Source organism: Centruroides vittatus, unplaced genomic scaffold, assembly GCF_030686945.1.
Source record: "Centruroides vittatus isolate TY-2023 unplaced genomic scaffold, ASM3068694v2 contig_879, whole genome shotgun sequence".
Lineage (NCBI taxonomy): Eukaryota > Metazoa > Arthropoda > Arachnida > Scorpiones > Buthidae > Centruroides > Centruroides vittatus.
The window spans coordinates 313,240-328,948 of record NW_027122571.1 but is presented as its reverse complement, the minus strand read 5'-3'; the positions used below and the strand labels follow the sequence as shown (position 1 = coordinate 328,948).

Sequence of the window (15,709 nt, the reverse complement as noted above, 5' to 3'; positions counted from 1 at the left end):
ATTACCAATATTACAGATTCTAACTTTTAATTTGCTAATCAAAGGTTATTTCTCATATATTTTTAGTGCAAAAACAGAGGCAGTTTTATTTTATTGGTAATTTATTGTTCTTGCTAAATACAAAAATATAAATAACCAACAGGAATAATAAATTACCAAGCAGAAGGAATATCTGCTTGAGTATAAGTCTCATTGAGTAATAAACACTTTTCATTTTATCATTAATTATTGTTTGCAATGTAATATAATATGTTAGTCTTAATATCAAAGCTTTGCTTGAAAATTCACATTTTGAAAAGTTTTTGAAAACACTGTAAAAGCAAATTATCATTATATGTGAAATGAAATCTCATTAATTCTTAAGGCAATGTTTCAACCGCGTGCTTAATATTATCAAAATATTTTTCAATCTGAATCTCTACTATTCTTAATGATATTGCTTATTGCACTGAATGAATGTGATAAATAGCTCTATTTGGAGAAAGTTTTATTGATAAAATTAAATAGTAGAAATCAAATCATAATATATTAATTATGTCTGTATATTATAAAAATAACTACTGAGTTCAGGAAACCAAAATGTGTCTATTAATGAAACATTTATTTACACATATAGTATAATATTAATGAAACATTTAAAAATTATTATTTTTTTATTGTCTTAAGGTATCATCTTTAGGAAGTGGAGGAGAGCATGTTATGGATGCAATATCACAGTGTGAACAATATGCAAAAGAACAAGGTGCTCAGGAACGTAATGCACCATGGAGGTTATTCTTTAGAAAAGAAATATTTGCACCATGGCATAATCCATCAGAAGATCCCGTTGCCACTAATCTTATATTTCAACAAGTTGTGAGAGGTGTCAAATTTGGTGAATACAGATGTGATAAAGTAAGCATAATATTTATATACCATAATTGTTTTAATAATTGTCCTAAGAGGTATTTACATTCTCCAATAATTTATACAAAAAATGTTTTTTTATATTTCAGTTCTTAGATTAGAATTTTAGATTAAAAAGTTTTGATATGCTAAGTAGGAAAATTGTAATGAAAAACTATATTTTTCATTACAATTTTCCTTACTTAACATATCAAAATTGTAAAATTTTTATCTTTTAAGATTATTTGAAATTATATTTTGATATAAACTTTGAAATTATTAAGATTCGTATCGATGGAAATATATATGAATAATATAAAATCGTTGTTCACAAACTACTCTTATGAACTGCTATCTATTTTTGTATGTAATTATTAATAATAAATTTAAAATTGTTGTAAATCAAATAGTTAAAATATAAAAATAGTTTTCTGTATGTTAAATACTTGAGAATTTCATTCTTGGGTAATTATTTTTTCATCTCAAGTAATCTTAATGTTTTTTTCTGAACCCACTTCTCATCTTTTTCCTTTAACTTTTGTGACAGTATAATAAGTAGGCTGTTTTTTTTTTAATGCTCCGATGGTCCATAGAAAAAAGACAAGTGTAAACAACAAAATGAATTTATTACCAAAAGTTACGTACAAACATGGTTACTTTTGACATAATCACAATGAATATTGAGGAATTTGTCATATCTGTGGATGGGCTTTTCCATCTCTATGTCATATAATGTTGCTGCCAATGGGCCCTAACATTGTTTTGAAGATCATCATTAGTCTTGAACCTCTGTCCTCCTAGTCATTTTTCCTGTTCAGGAAAGAGGTGGAAGTTGCTCAGCGCTAAATTGGGACTATATGCTGGGTGTTTAAAGGTGTGTGCAGACTTCCACCTTTCAGACTTTCACCCAGATTAAAACTTTTTAATGTGTGAAGACTTCCACCTCTTTCCTGAACTGAAAATGTGGCTAGCACAGCAGAGATTTGAGACTAATGAACTAATGATGATCTTCAAGACAACGCTGTTAAGGCCATCTCAATTCACTAGTAGCAACATTCTATGACAAGGGGATGGAAAAGCTCGTCCACAGACATGACAAATTCCTCAATCTTCATGGTGATTATGTTGAAAAGTAACCATGTTTGTACCTAACTTTTGATAATAAATTCATTTTGTTATTTACACTTGTCTTTGTTTTATGGACCATCGGAGCTTGAAAAAACCGCCCTCATATATAAAATGATGTTATATTTAAAATACAGTTTTCCATATTTTTCTGTTTTCTTTTGTTAAATTAAATTATAAATGGTGGTTTCAGTTCTTGAATACTTTAAAGATATACAATTGTCATTCATAACATCCTATTTTTATTATTATTATATATTGTATGTATTATCAATGTATTATATACTACTGTTAATGTCATACAATGAAACTATTATAAATTGCTTTTCATTATCAATTAACTATTGTATGCTTTCATAGTTATATGTGAAAATTTTCATCCTTTTATCAAATTTTTCATTGTTATTTTGATAAATTTTATGAATAATATATTTGGTAATTTGAAAAAGTCTGTCCAATAAATATAAAAGATATAATAACAGTTTTAATAAGAAAAGAATTTAATGCTGATATTGAAAATATAATAGATTTATCAATAACTTGATTCATAATGACAATAGATATTAAAATTCTTTCAGAAAAAAAATGGCAAAGATTCAATATAAAGGTATAAAAGGAAAAATATCTCTTACACTTTTTGAATATTTTAATTTCAATTCATTGCAAAAACAACTTTGTGTTTAGAACAATCTTAAAAATCAAACATTTAGAGGGTAATTTTAAATGTATAATGGAAGTTATTAAACCATGATTGCAATAAAAATTTGAATTTCCTTTAAACTTTGCTGTGAAAAATTTGATTTAAGAGCAAAGGATAACGAGGAGGAAATGAGACAAAGATATTAGGAAAGAAATTTAACAATGAAATTAAAAAATTATTTTTGGAAAATGAATGAAGTGTATAAATAGCTCTGGAAGAGAAATAAATACCATAAAAAATTTAAGGAACTGTTAAAGATTACTGGAATTTATAGGGTTATATTCTAATGATGTACATATTCTCAATATAATTGAAGTTGTATTGATGACAAACTAATGGCTACTTTATCAGAAAAAGTTTGGAACAAAATCATTGAATTAGGTTGAAACGAGAGCTAAAATTTAAATAAGTGATTGGTTAAATAATTTAATTAAATAATTTATCTGTTCTCTTAGAATAAAATATCTGAAAGATTGTAGAAAAGAGAAGCATTATTCAAAATTTAAAATAGATTGTTTGGAAAGAAATAAAGACAGTAGTCTAAAAATTTATGCATCTTTTTACTGTTTAATTCTTATTATAGTCACTAGTTACTAGAAATGGTAAATAAAAAGAAATTATCTTATTTTTAAAAATAATTTTGTATATATTTAGAATTATATATATCAGGGGTGGCCAACTTTTGTGTACATAAGATATACTTTTTATCTTAAAAATGTGTCGCGATCGACTTGTTGTCATAGGCATAGTCTAAGTGGAGAGGGGGAAGTGTGTAATACATACTATGTTTATATGCTGTATTTCAGTATGAGGTGCACTCCTGCGAGCTATGGGTAGATTAGAAAAATAGTTTTGAATATATTTTGCTTGTTTTTAAATCACTTATTAAGTTTTTGAGGTATAAGGCTCATAAAAAAATAAATTTCCAGACCCAACTTTTGATATTTGCAACTACCAGTTCATTCCGTACAGGTGGTACCTAAAAAGTTCTTTCAAGATAGATTTTTAGTAACTTAAAATATAATTTAATTTTTTTTATCAATTGCAATGTATAAATTGTGGTACTATGTGTTCATAAATATGAAAAAGTACAGTATGGCTGATAATTTGATTTTAAGATTTCTTTCGTGATTTTTTGTGGGCCAGAAAAATTTATCATGGAAGAATGATATAAGATTTTTAGATTTATTCTTTGTTAATGTATTAATCGCGGGAGTGCACGTTGTACTGAAACACTCTGTATATCTACCTACGTAAAAATTATTTAACGGGCCAAAAAACTCGCATCCAGGGGAATTAAAACATGAGTAATTATTAACAATATTTATTAATTCAAATTAGCTACAGATAAAGACAGATTTGGAATTTATGTTATTACCTTAATAATAATGGGAGAAATAGTAATAATAATGTTAATACATGTACTAAAGAAAAGAAGCTACTGTATGACAGTACCAAATATTCAAGCTAAATGGCTGTGTTTTTCTATGAGTCAACTCATAGCTGCATGCATACTGTTGCATTTGCGTGTTACATTCAGGCGTTGCGTTCGGTTACAAGTGTAACACATAAAGTAAAGGCATCGTGAGCGATCGACTTGTCGGCCACCCCGATATATATAATTCAATATACAGAATTTAGTAAAAATTAAAATTCTCATATAACATAAAAAAATTAATGTATTTGTAAACTTTAATATTTTTTAATAAACAATGACTTTAAGAAATTTTAACTTCTTAATAAATATAAGAGAAAATTAAACTTACCACTAGATAAAAATGCAGTTGGAAATATACTTGGATTTTATTTTATATATTATGTATATTTTATATTAATAGAAAATAGCATTTTCTATTTCTGGTTTAATGTTTTAGTGCTTAAAAGTGTTGGTTTGTAATAAGAGATTTCTCAATAAGAATTCTCATCACAATAATAGGCACATTTTAATCAGTTAAATTAATTGTTATATTAAAAATTTATTTTTAAAAGGAAGAAGATCTTGCTATGATAGCAGCTCAGCAATATTATATTGATCATGGCACAGATCTCCTCTTAGATCAATTAGTAGCGTTGCTGCCAAATTACATTCCTGATTATTGTCTTCAAGCAAGTGATAAAAGTATTGAACGATGGTTAAATCATGTTACAAATGCATATAGTAAGGTAACTTAATAATTTTTTTTATATGCAGATATATTAGAAATGAAATTACACATACTGTTTTTGTGTGTGAGAAAGGCACCTGGTAACTAATCTCACATTATTACCAGAAATTTATTATTTTTAGAAATATTATTGCAGTTTTTCAATAGTTGATTAATTGAATATAAATATTCTGATTTTGTTTCTTTATCAAAACAATTAATTGAATTTTTAATATTTTTTTTGTCTAATAAATAATCAATAACATTTTATTAATCTATTAGCAAAAAACTATTATTATGAAGAATTTTTCTTTTAGACATGTGCTTAAGATATCACAACTTAACTGTTAATAGTTCTAAATTAAATTAAAAATAGATAAATAAAACATCAAACTTAAACTACTTTAAATTTTGAACAGTAATATTTTTACAAGTAGGTTTCTTCCAATTGATATCATCACATTCTTTTTGAGTGCTTTCTTCACGCAAATAAACAGTAATACTTTCTTTTCAAAAATGAACAATAAATTATATATTTTATAGAGCTACTACTATCAAGAAAGAGTACCACCGTTGAGAGTTAAGGAAGATGTTGTCGATTATGCCAAATATAAATGGCCGTTGCTTTTCTCACGTTTTTATGAAGCTTTAAGATCATCTGGTCCTCATTTGCCTAAAAATGATGTAATTATTGCTATTAATTGGACAGGAGTTTATGTTGTGGACGATCAAGAACAAGTGCTTTTGGAGTTATCATTTCCAGAAATTACAACAATAAACAGTCAAAGGTGAAATTTATAAATATGAATTTTTATGAAATAAGATTCTTTTATGGTATTTGTAATTTTATTTTATTTGATAGATTGATTATTATGAATGTATTCATTTGATCACATTCTACAGTCTAATATGCTTAGAATTATTATTAAAGATGGCTATGCTATATAAAATAAAATAGAAGTTAATTAAAATGTAGAAAAATCTCAAATAGCTATCTATCTATATATACAGAATATGCTAAGACAAAATCTATTTCTAATTCATTAAAGTACTTGTACATAAATTAAATTTCTATTTTATATATCATTTTGAATCTTATTTAATGTAGATTAGTCTTTTTGCATCTAGTTTATTGTTTAATTTTATTTAAAATACTTAGAAACAAAAATGTGCCCAATTTGCTCTTGTCATAGGGATGTTCCTTCCTGCCATTCTGCTTTTGAACTTACCCATTCAGTCAGTGGCCAGATGGTCAAGCAATTAAGATGTCAGTCTACCTCTCTGGGGACCCAGGAATGAGTCTGGATGGATCAAAAACTCCAGGAATTTTTTAGGCGTGTTTCATCTCAGATACCTTATGCCTCTTTCCACACCATTCAGCCAACCCACTGTGGGCCTGACCAAACATAATCACTGCAATTAAAAAGCCCTTTTAGTTTCCACAGGGTAGAAAAAGTCTGAAAAATATTCATTCTGTATAAAAACATTTCAAAAAATAATATCAAGTTGATAGTCTTTCATTTGTTTCAGATTATTTTTTCATTAATAAGAAAATTAAAGATTTTGTTATTAATGAAACTAAACTCCTAACTAAAATTTAATGTACAATTAAATTTTGATTAGAAGGTCTGACATCATTTCTTTCAAATAAAATGGTGCCTAAGCAAACAACTCAACTTGTAGGCAAGAAAGAAACAAAAAGTGTAAATTAATTCATTATCACTACTAGGTGCATATACAGACACTTGGCAATTTTATCATCAACTTTTATTCGGGAATTTTGGCAAATAACAAATTCCCAAATAAAAGTTGATGATAAAATTGCGAAGTGTCTGTATATGCACCTACTAGTGATAACGAATTAATCAAAGAAAAGATGACACGGTTTCGAATTATACAAAAAAATGTAAAGTTATTCATCTTTAGAATAAGATACATAACTGAAAATATTTACACAAAAATCATTGTATACTGAGAAATTTAAGTCTTAAATTTTTTTTTACATAAAATTTATTAATATATTTACTTCTTTATTTTTCCTCTTTATTTGTAATTTAACAACAATTTTTTACAGCAAAAATTTGCTGGGTACAGCTAGTAAAAATAATAATCAAAATATGGAAAATTTCATTGAAAACATCAAAAGATGGTTTGAAAAAAATTATAGATTAAGGAGAGTTTTCTAATTAAAATACTACTACTAAAAGCATAATACTTTGTTATATAAAAGTACATATTGCTGATTATTATGTTTATCCATATTTAGAAATTTCAAATTTGAAAAATACTTTATTAAGCATTTATTTTCTAATATGCTGATAGGAACTTTTTAATTTTAACAGAAGTAGTCGTCCTTTTCTTCAAAGTTTTATAGTTGCTACTATTCGAGGAGAAGAATTTACTTTTCAGTCACCAAACTCGGATGATATTCGTGAACTTGTTGAATTCTTTTTAGACGGCTTGAAAAAGAGATCTAAATTTGCAATTGCCCTTCAAGATTATAATGGTTAGTATTTTTTTAGTCTATTTATTTTGGATAAATTTAAACTTGTTACTTCAGCAAAGGATTGATCCTCATTAAACTACAGGAGATGGCCCGTCCTTCCTAAGCTTAAATCAGGGAGATCTGATTTTTCTTGAAGATGGACACTGTGGTGAAACACTTACAGCAAATAATTGGTGCATTGGAAGATGTGAAAGAACGGGAGAAAAGGGAGATTTTCCATCCGAATGTGTATATGTACTTCCTGCCTTAAGCAAACCTCCTAATAACATACTTGCATTATTTACACAAGAAGGTGCAGAAGAAAGCAGACAATTGTTTTCAATAAGGCAGACCAATGGTCCTGAACCAATGGAAAAACCTCATACTTTAGAAGAATACTCTCTTGATCATTTTAGGTAATGCATATTCTTTATAAGATCTCCTAACTATTTGCATGATATTTAATGTGTTTAAACAATAGGCCACCACCAAAACGAACAATACCTAGAACATTAACACTATCTTCAGCACGCAGAAGAGATAATGAACAATTATGGCGCCATTCTAGAGAACCAATCAAACAACCATTGCTCAAGAAATTATTAAACAAGGAAGAACTTAGTCAAGAAGCTTGTTTTGCATTTAATGATATCCTTTTATTTACTTTAATAAAATTTAAAGTAAAACAAAATTAGCTTTCAAAGTTTTATTTATATGTATGAATATACAAATACTAAAAATTAACTTAACATTTTACCTGTTCTGAAATATATGGGTGATCTTCCATCTCGGAGAACAAGAACCGGAAACGAATTAACAGATCAGATATTTGACGGTCCGCTAAAACATGTAAATATTTTATTTACTTATAATCAACCATACAATAATATTACTTCAAAAGTAATTATTTGCTTTATTTATTAAAAAGGAAATATTAAGAGATGAAATCTATTGTCAAATAATGAAACAACTCACAGAAAATAAAAACAGGTTAGTATTATTAATAGTAATATGATATAATGAGTGTACGTACTGTACTTGGACCTATATGAATGTTTAATTTCAGATTAAGTGAAGAAAGAGGATGGGAACTCATGTGGTTGTCTACAGGTCTTTTTGCTCCTAGTCAAACTTTATTGAAAGAATTGACCTTATTTTTACGCACACGCAGGCATCCCATTGCCATGGATTCTCTTCAGAGACTTCAGAAAACACTCAGGTTTATTAATTAATTTATATAATTGAATTGACTTTAGAAAATCACATTGCTTAAAAATAAATAAATTTATAGAACTGGACAGAGAAAATACCCACCACATTTGGTAGAAGTAGAAGCAATTCAACATAAAACTACACAAATTTTTCATAAAGTTTATTTTCCCGATGATACAGATGAAGTATGAATTATGACTTATTAACTAATTTAAACTTATTTTAAAATTTACTATGTAATGAATTTAATTACAGGCATTTGAAGTAGATTCTAGTACAAGAGCCAAAGATTTTTGTCAGAATATTGCACAGAGATTAAATTTAAGATCTGCAGAAGGGTTTAGTTTATTTGTGAAAATTGCTGACAAAGGTAAATTCATTTAATGATTAAAATTCACTAAACATATTTCCAAAAATCATTTTTTTTCCCTACAAACTTAGTGATAAGTGTACCAGAGGGAGATTTCTTTTTCGATTTTGTTCGGCATTTAACTGACTGGATTCGGAAAGCAAGACCCACAAGAGATGGTGAATTATTTATTTTAAATATAAAAAATGCATAATTACTGTTCAGATGTTAAAGGCAAATTAAATTTTTATCAGGTTCAATTCCTCAGTTCACATATCAAGTGTTTTTCATGAAAAAATTATGGACAAATACAGTTCCTGGGAAAGATAGAAATGCAGATATAATATTTCATTATCATCAGGTATTTAAATGTTAGAATTTTAAAATCTTAAAATTTGTCATTTATTTATAATACATCTACAATGTAGGAATTGCCGAAATTATTACGTGGATATCACAAATGCACTAAAGATGATGCAGCAAGATTGGCTGCCCTTATTTATAGGGTAAGATTTGGTGAAAGCAAAGTGGAATTACAAGCTATTCCGTATGTATTTTTGTATGTTTAGTAAATAATAACTTCAAAATATCTTGTTGATTAAATTAATGAGTATTTCCTTATTTTTTTTTTTTAAAGAACGTTACTAAGAGAACTAATTCCTGCTGATATAATGAAAGTACAGAGCACTAGTGATTGGAAAAGAGTAATTACCCTATTTTATATCAATTTAAATTATAAAAAATTTCTTGGATTTAACATGTTGATCTTTACAGTCAATTGTTGCTTGTTATAATTCGGATGCTGGTCTAACTCCCGAAGATGCTAAAGTTAACTTTTTAAAAACAATATACAAATGGCCTACATTTGGCTCAGCATTTTTTGAAGTGAAGGTATTATTATAATGTCTTTGTTTATTACAAAGAACTTAAATATATTTTTAAATATCAATACCATTCATATTTATAGCAAACAACTGATCCAAGTTATCCAGAACAGCTTCTTATAGCAATTAATAAACAAGGAGTTAGTTTAATAAATCCAATATCTAAGGTGAGTAGAACCATTTAAGAGTTTATTGATGATAAAAGTATTTTACCAATAATGTTTTCCTACATATTTTAAATTTCAGGATATTTTAATTACCCATCCTTTCACTCGTATATCCAATTGGAGTAGTGGAAATACTTATTTCCATATGACTATTGGAAACTTGGTTCGTGGAAATAAGTTATTATGTGAAACTCCACTGGTAAATTTTAATATTTTAATCATTATGGTCGAGATCATTTTTTTATTATAATGTCTTATCATTCATAATTTTTTTAGGGTTATAAAATGGACGATCTTCTAACATCGTACATCAGTTTAATGCTAACAAATATGAATAAGCAAAGGACAATACGAATTAAGAACTAAATGTAAATTTGTTTGCCCAAAGAAAAGTTGCTTGTTGATAAGTAATAGATTACTATGTAATCTATACTATTTGTTATTGATGTACAGAAAATTAAGTGCTCAGAATGAAATTTAAAGCTAATTAACATGCAAAATAACTACAAATTTGATACTCTGTATGTTATGTAATATTTAAAATTTTAATGTCACAGCCTCAATGTTTATATATTTTTACACACAAAATCATGTTTATTTTGCACGTTTGGTGCAATGTGAATGAAAAAATCACACATTCATCTTGCTCGGCAGGGATGCGGTCTACGTGCATACGTGTGTTTTCTTATTTAAATTCTCAAGTGCATCACAATCATAGCAACATTGTAGATTTTTTAAATTTTCTGAATAAAATTTTTGAAAAATTAATTATTTGATCCAATATAAAATAATTAAATTAAAATATAAAAATTTTAAGACAACTATTTTTGTGTTTGTCTTCAATTGTATTACATGTAGCCTGAAATTTACAATGTCTTTTTGAGAAGTTTATCATAGGCATGAAAAAAATCACCAGATTAAAAAATATCCACATTTAACTAAACCTTTAATTTCCAGGAACAAATATTTTTTAATTAAAAAATTTCTGATGAACATTTTTGACCTTAACCAAGGTTTGCCTCAGGTCATCAACAATATTCTAAAATTGGAATGTGCAGAACAAAAATTTTCAATATTTTTTAAAATATTGAATAGTTAGAACAAAAACATAATGTCGTAAAACAACAACAAATTAATCGGCAGCAAATATAAAATTAAACAAAAGATATAAATATAAGAAATAATAGTAATAGTAATTATTATTATTAAATTTTGTAAATTTTAAAACTTTTTGTCCTGGCAATTTTTTCTCACAATAATTATTAACTTTTGTTGGCAATTCCTGGTTTTTAAACTTAATTAAAAGCTATTACCAAACATATGAGATGCTTTTTTCTGTATTTAACATTAATACAGAATTGCCAGTCAGGTTGGCCTTGTATAGTTCCAAGGCTTCTGTGATCGGCTTGAAATGATTGCTTAATTAACATGGTATTCTGGAGATTGGCTTGCACGTCTGTCTCAGTTGCATAAATGGACAAGGCAGTGGTATGCCTTTTATTCAAAATTAATGTTGTTCCTGCAACCTTTTGTGTATGGAGTGCTTAGTAGACCTAATGTATACCATATCTCTTTGGAATCCGTTGTCCCTCATAAAAACACTGTACACCCTTTGGGCCCTATGTTTAACGGCCTTGTCCTTTCCATTGCTTAGTAATTTATATACCATGGGAACTCTCTTGTATGCCAAACTGATACCCGTATTGTCAGCAATTTCTTTGTATACAGTATGTAAATACTGGTCATACCCTATCACTTTGTGCCTGGAGTTTTATGCTTTATAGCTATGTCCTCCAGATGTTTTAGCTCTTTTAACGTGTCTTCCAAATTTGTATAGTGCATAAAGGCCCATCTTGTCAGTGCACAGAAAGCAGTCACCTTACATGAAATAGAGTTGACCAAATTTGCTGGAATAAATAATAAAGTTTAGTTAAATGTGTTTATTAATTTGTTCCAGTACTGAGAAGCAGGTATGAAATCTTGCAATAAATTGCCATATCTAGCAACAATGCAGTTCCCTAGCCACTATTCATTTAGTGGCTAAGAAACAAAATGCTCTCACCCATAAAAAGTCAACTTCGGTATTCAGCTCTATCCAAACAATGGTATATATACTCCTATCTGGATAAAGCCCAAATTTTAAGTTTTGTTCTTGCTTTGTTCATCCATTTTTTGATAATCTCAGCTTTATTCATCTTTCACGTCGATAAAATTTGAAATTAGTAATTGTTTTTTGTTTTAATCAAAAGATTTGAATGAAGTTAACTTCATCCAACTTTAGCACCAACCAGTTAATTCAAGTTTTGTCCAATTCAAGGGCTTTATCTGTACGAACAACAACACAATACTGGGATATGCATACAAAAACTACTCATAAATTGTCTGTTTACAGTGAGATCATGTGATTTAATATTTGAGTCAACCCAAAATCCAGCAATTAAACAATTTCACAAACATTTTCATTTACTTTCCAGTAGACATCTTCAGGGGGAACATTATGATTCTATGAAAAACTTCATTTAGAATCGTATGTGCTGCACAGTAGGTATGGTGCCTGGCCATTGGTAGATATAGATGATGTCATAGAATTTGTGTCAGATGGAACGTCGTCATCTAGATGTTGATGAACGTAAAACTTCCAAGCCGAGGGAATGACTCCGCATCTTTGTGGTTGATGACGCATTTCTTTACGGAAGCCTTGTAGATCTCATACTTTTCCAAGTGTCATAAAAGTATCTTATTGTACATAGAGTGGAGGATTCTGGATAGATAATAGACCTCCAAAGCATAAGATGTAAGAGCAGTTATGCTTCAGATCAAGGGAGGTCTATTATCTATCCAGAATCCTCCACTCTATGTACAATAAGATACTTTTATGACACTTGGAAAAGTATGAGATCTACAAGGCTTCCGTAAAGAAATGCGTCATCAACCACAAGGGTGCTATAAGCTGAAATTTGTTGAACGAACTGTTACGAAGTATAACGATCAGCCCGCCATTCTGATAAGTGTATGTAGAGTGTGATACTACAGCTAAAATCTTGTCAGTTATAATAGACACTAGTGCTGGACTCACTATTCTACATCAATCTGGATATTGGACTTGTTACTTTTCGAAGTAAGTGAATAACTTTATTTTAGCAACATTACTTCTATTGGACTGTTATTTATCGTTGTCAGTTATGTAGCTCGAACTTTCAAACGTCTAATAGTCGTGTGACTTTTTAAATGTATTGTTAACAGTATACATAAATTAGCGGTTAATTAACTATATAACCTAATTCATCAATATTCATCACCGTCTCTATATTTGTTGAGGTATAATGTCTACGCCAACAGAGAACGAAAATTCCATTTCTACAATGGACCACGTGCTTCTTTGTTATCTACATACATCCATTTTTAGTTGTCCTGTGGAAAAATGTGACTTCTTTAGCTTTTTAAGTAAAGATGTACAGCAACATTACACTTCACATAAACATAAATTGAGTATTAAATGGATGTGCAACACGTGTGAATTTTTTTCATCTTTTTGAAAAGGTCTAATTGACCACATGTTCCTAGGCTACGACCAGACATTACCCCTGGCACCCTTTCCACCTATACTGGCAGAACTACCTCCCGGGACACAGGCGTTCGACTACAATATAGGGAAGAAAGGTCAAGAAACTGCCCTGCCTGTTCGTTTCCATGACACGTGTCAGATTGACACACTGTGCCGACATATCATCAATGCTCATAAAACACATAATCATCCTATCTATATGTGTAATTCGTGTATGTTTCATTCTCGTAGAATCATAATATTCCACCCGAAGATGTCTACTGGAAAGTAGATGAAAACGTTTGTGCAATTGTTTAATTGCTGGATTTTGGATTGACTTTGTGAGTAGTTTTTGTTTTTCTTTAGCCCTACATATATATACAGTAGAGCAGTGTTTCTCAAACTTTTTGGTCGGCGACCCCCTTTTGCACTTAAAAATTTCGAAGGACCCCCGAAGAATGAGTATGTGTAGAACAACATCCCGGAGGGAGGGGGTTAATTTAAATTCAGGAGGAGTTCATTTCTTTTGTTTAATTAATCTATTCCATGTTGAAATTTCTCTTCGTTGTGTGCCGCTTTGCGTTAAATTTTTGTCAATGTTAAGACTAACGAAATTTTTTAAAAATTATTTTTTTACTATATTTTTCACAAACAAAATAAATATATTGAAGAATATAAAAACAAAAAACATTATATTTCGGAAGTTAATCTCGTCTCAAAACGTTCCGATTCAGCACAACACAGTCCTCAGAAAAACAAGCAAAACTTACCACTCATGATAGGAAAAAAGTCTTGTTCAAATACTGGCGCGTCCTTAAGTACCCTTTCATGATCGCGCCAGTGCTGCCAGCTAAAAACACATATCAACTAAAATAATATCTGAGTATCCCAAGACATAGCCAAATATTGCAGTGCCACAGCACTAGCAGAAATTCGAATTAGCCTACTGAAACACTTTCGGTTGATCGGTTTTCGGATAATAGACGCTCTACTGTATTTCTAACTCAACTTGCCTACAGACGCAACGCTGCTAGCGAACACCGTTCCAAATGACAATGCTGTTCTATCATAGTTTAGGCGGAGAGTGGAACTCGGGGGATTCCCCAATAGCGCACAAATTTATAAATATTATATTTAGGCTCGTATTTTAATATTTATATGTGCAATAGTAAAAATTAATTTATATATTTTTTATTTCTATTATTTCTAAACATGAATCCATAGTAAATTTATAAAATATTTGAAAAAACATTGATCTGGCATCAATTTTTCAGCGACCCCCCCAAATATTTTTCACAACCCCCTTGGGGTTCGCGACCCCCACTTTGAGAATCACTGCAGTAGAGCATTGATTATCCGACCCCCGATTAACCGACTTATCGGTTAACCGACCGCATTCTAGTCGGCAAATTCAAATGTCCGCTAGTGTTGTGGCGCTACAACATTTGGTTATGTCTTGGCTACATTAATATTATTTTTGTTAAATTTTTGCATGTTTTAGCTGGCAGCACTGGCTCGACCATGAAAGGGAGGCTAGTATTTAAACCAGGCCTAATACACTATACCAATAATGTATGTTTTCGTACTTTTCGGTTATCCAACTTTTCAGTTATCTGACCAACCCCAGTCCCCAATTAAGTCGGATAATCGATGCTCTACTGTATATGTATGTTTTTATTCATTTTATTGCAGATTTTTCACTTCTTGCATTTTCAATTTTAAATGTCTAATGAAAACTGATAATTTGATTTTAAAAAAGTTTTCAGTTCTAATGCTTATTGTAGTATGGTGTCTACAAATCCTGTAGTAAGCTACAGTATTTTTTTACAAGATACTTTAAGTTCTTAATTTGTGAGAAAAAGTCTTATAAATTTTTCAATGCATTCCACATAAAATTTTTGGAGAAATTATTTAGTAATTTTTATGAATTTTAGTCATATTAAAGCACAATTGCCAGAAAAGAATTTCCTCTGCCCAATGTACAGTACAGTGTCTATACAGAGTCAGAGAGAAAAATGAACATATTTCACATACCAGTGGTTACAGATGCATTTACTACTATGTTTCTTAGCAGTCTTATAAGTTATGACTAATTTTTGGATTTTTCCAGTTTGGGTAAGAATAATTTATGATCCCACCACCAAAATGAAATAAAATATAAGTGAAATATTATTGGAAAAATATTGTTTTATATGATAGCATACCTTCCATCAA

General features: G+C 29.2%; 1 protein-coding gene across 1 annotated transcript in view; it reads left to right on the top strand.

Moving 5' to 3' along the window:
* The window catches only part of ck (myosin-VIIa ck), a 36,953-nt gene extending 26,178 nt beyond the window's left edge, over positions 1-10,775 (top strand). The window contains exons 24-42 of the mRNA XM_067279909.1: positions 667-894; positions 4,700-4,873; positions 5,398-5,642; positions 7,197-7,360; positions 7,443-7,755; positions 7,821-7,987; positions 8,097-8,188; positions 8,268-8,329; positions 8,406-8,558; positions 8,631-8,736; positions 8,807-8,921; positions 8,993-9,079; positions 9,155-9,261; positions 9,329-9,447; positions 9,538-9,604; positions 9,675-9,791; positions 9,868-9,951; positions 10,031-10,150; positions 10,228-10,775. Of these exons, the coding sequence (XP_067136010.1) occupies positions 667-894; positions 4,700-4,873; positions 5,398-5,642; positions 7,197-7,360; positions 7,443-7,755; positions 7,821-7,987; positions 8,097-8,188; positions 8,268-8,329; positions 8,406-8,558; positions 8,631-8,736; positions 8,807-8,921; positions 8,993-9,079; positions 9,155-9,261; positions 9,329-9,447; positions 9,538-9,604; positions 9,675-9,791; positions 9,868-9,951; positions 10,031-10,150; positions 10,228-10,317 (2,610 nt within the window). The 3' untranslated portion in view covers positions 10,318-10,775. The remainder of the gene's footprint in view (positions 1-666; positions 895-4,699; positions 4,874-5,397; positions 5,643-7,196; positions 7,361-7,442; positions 7,756-7,820; positions 7,988-8,096; positions 8,189-8,267; positions 8,330-8,405; positions 8,559-8,630; positions 8,737-8,806; positions 8,922-8,992; positions 9,080-9,154; positions 9,262-9,328; positions 9,448-9,537; positions 9,605-9,674; positions 9,792-9,867; positions 9,952-10,030; positions 10,151-10,227) is intronic.
* Positions 10,776-15,709: the final 4,934 nt, after the last annotated feature.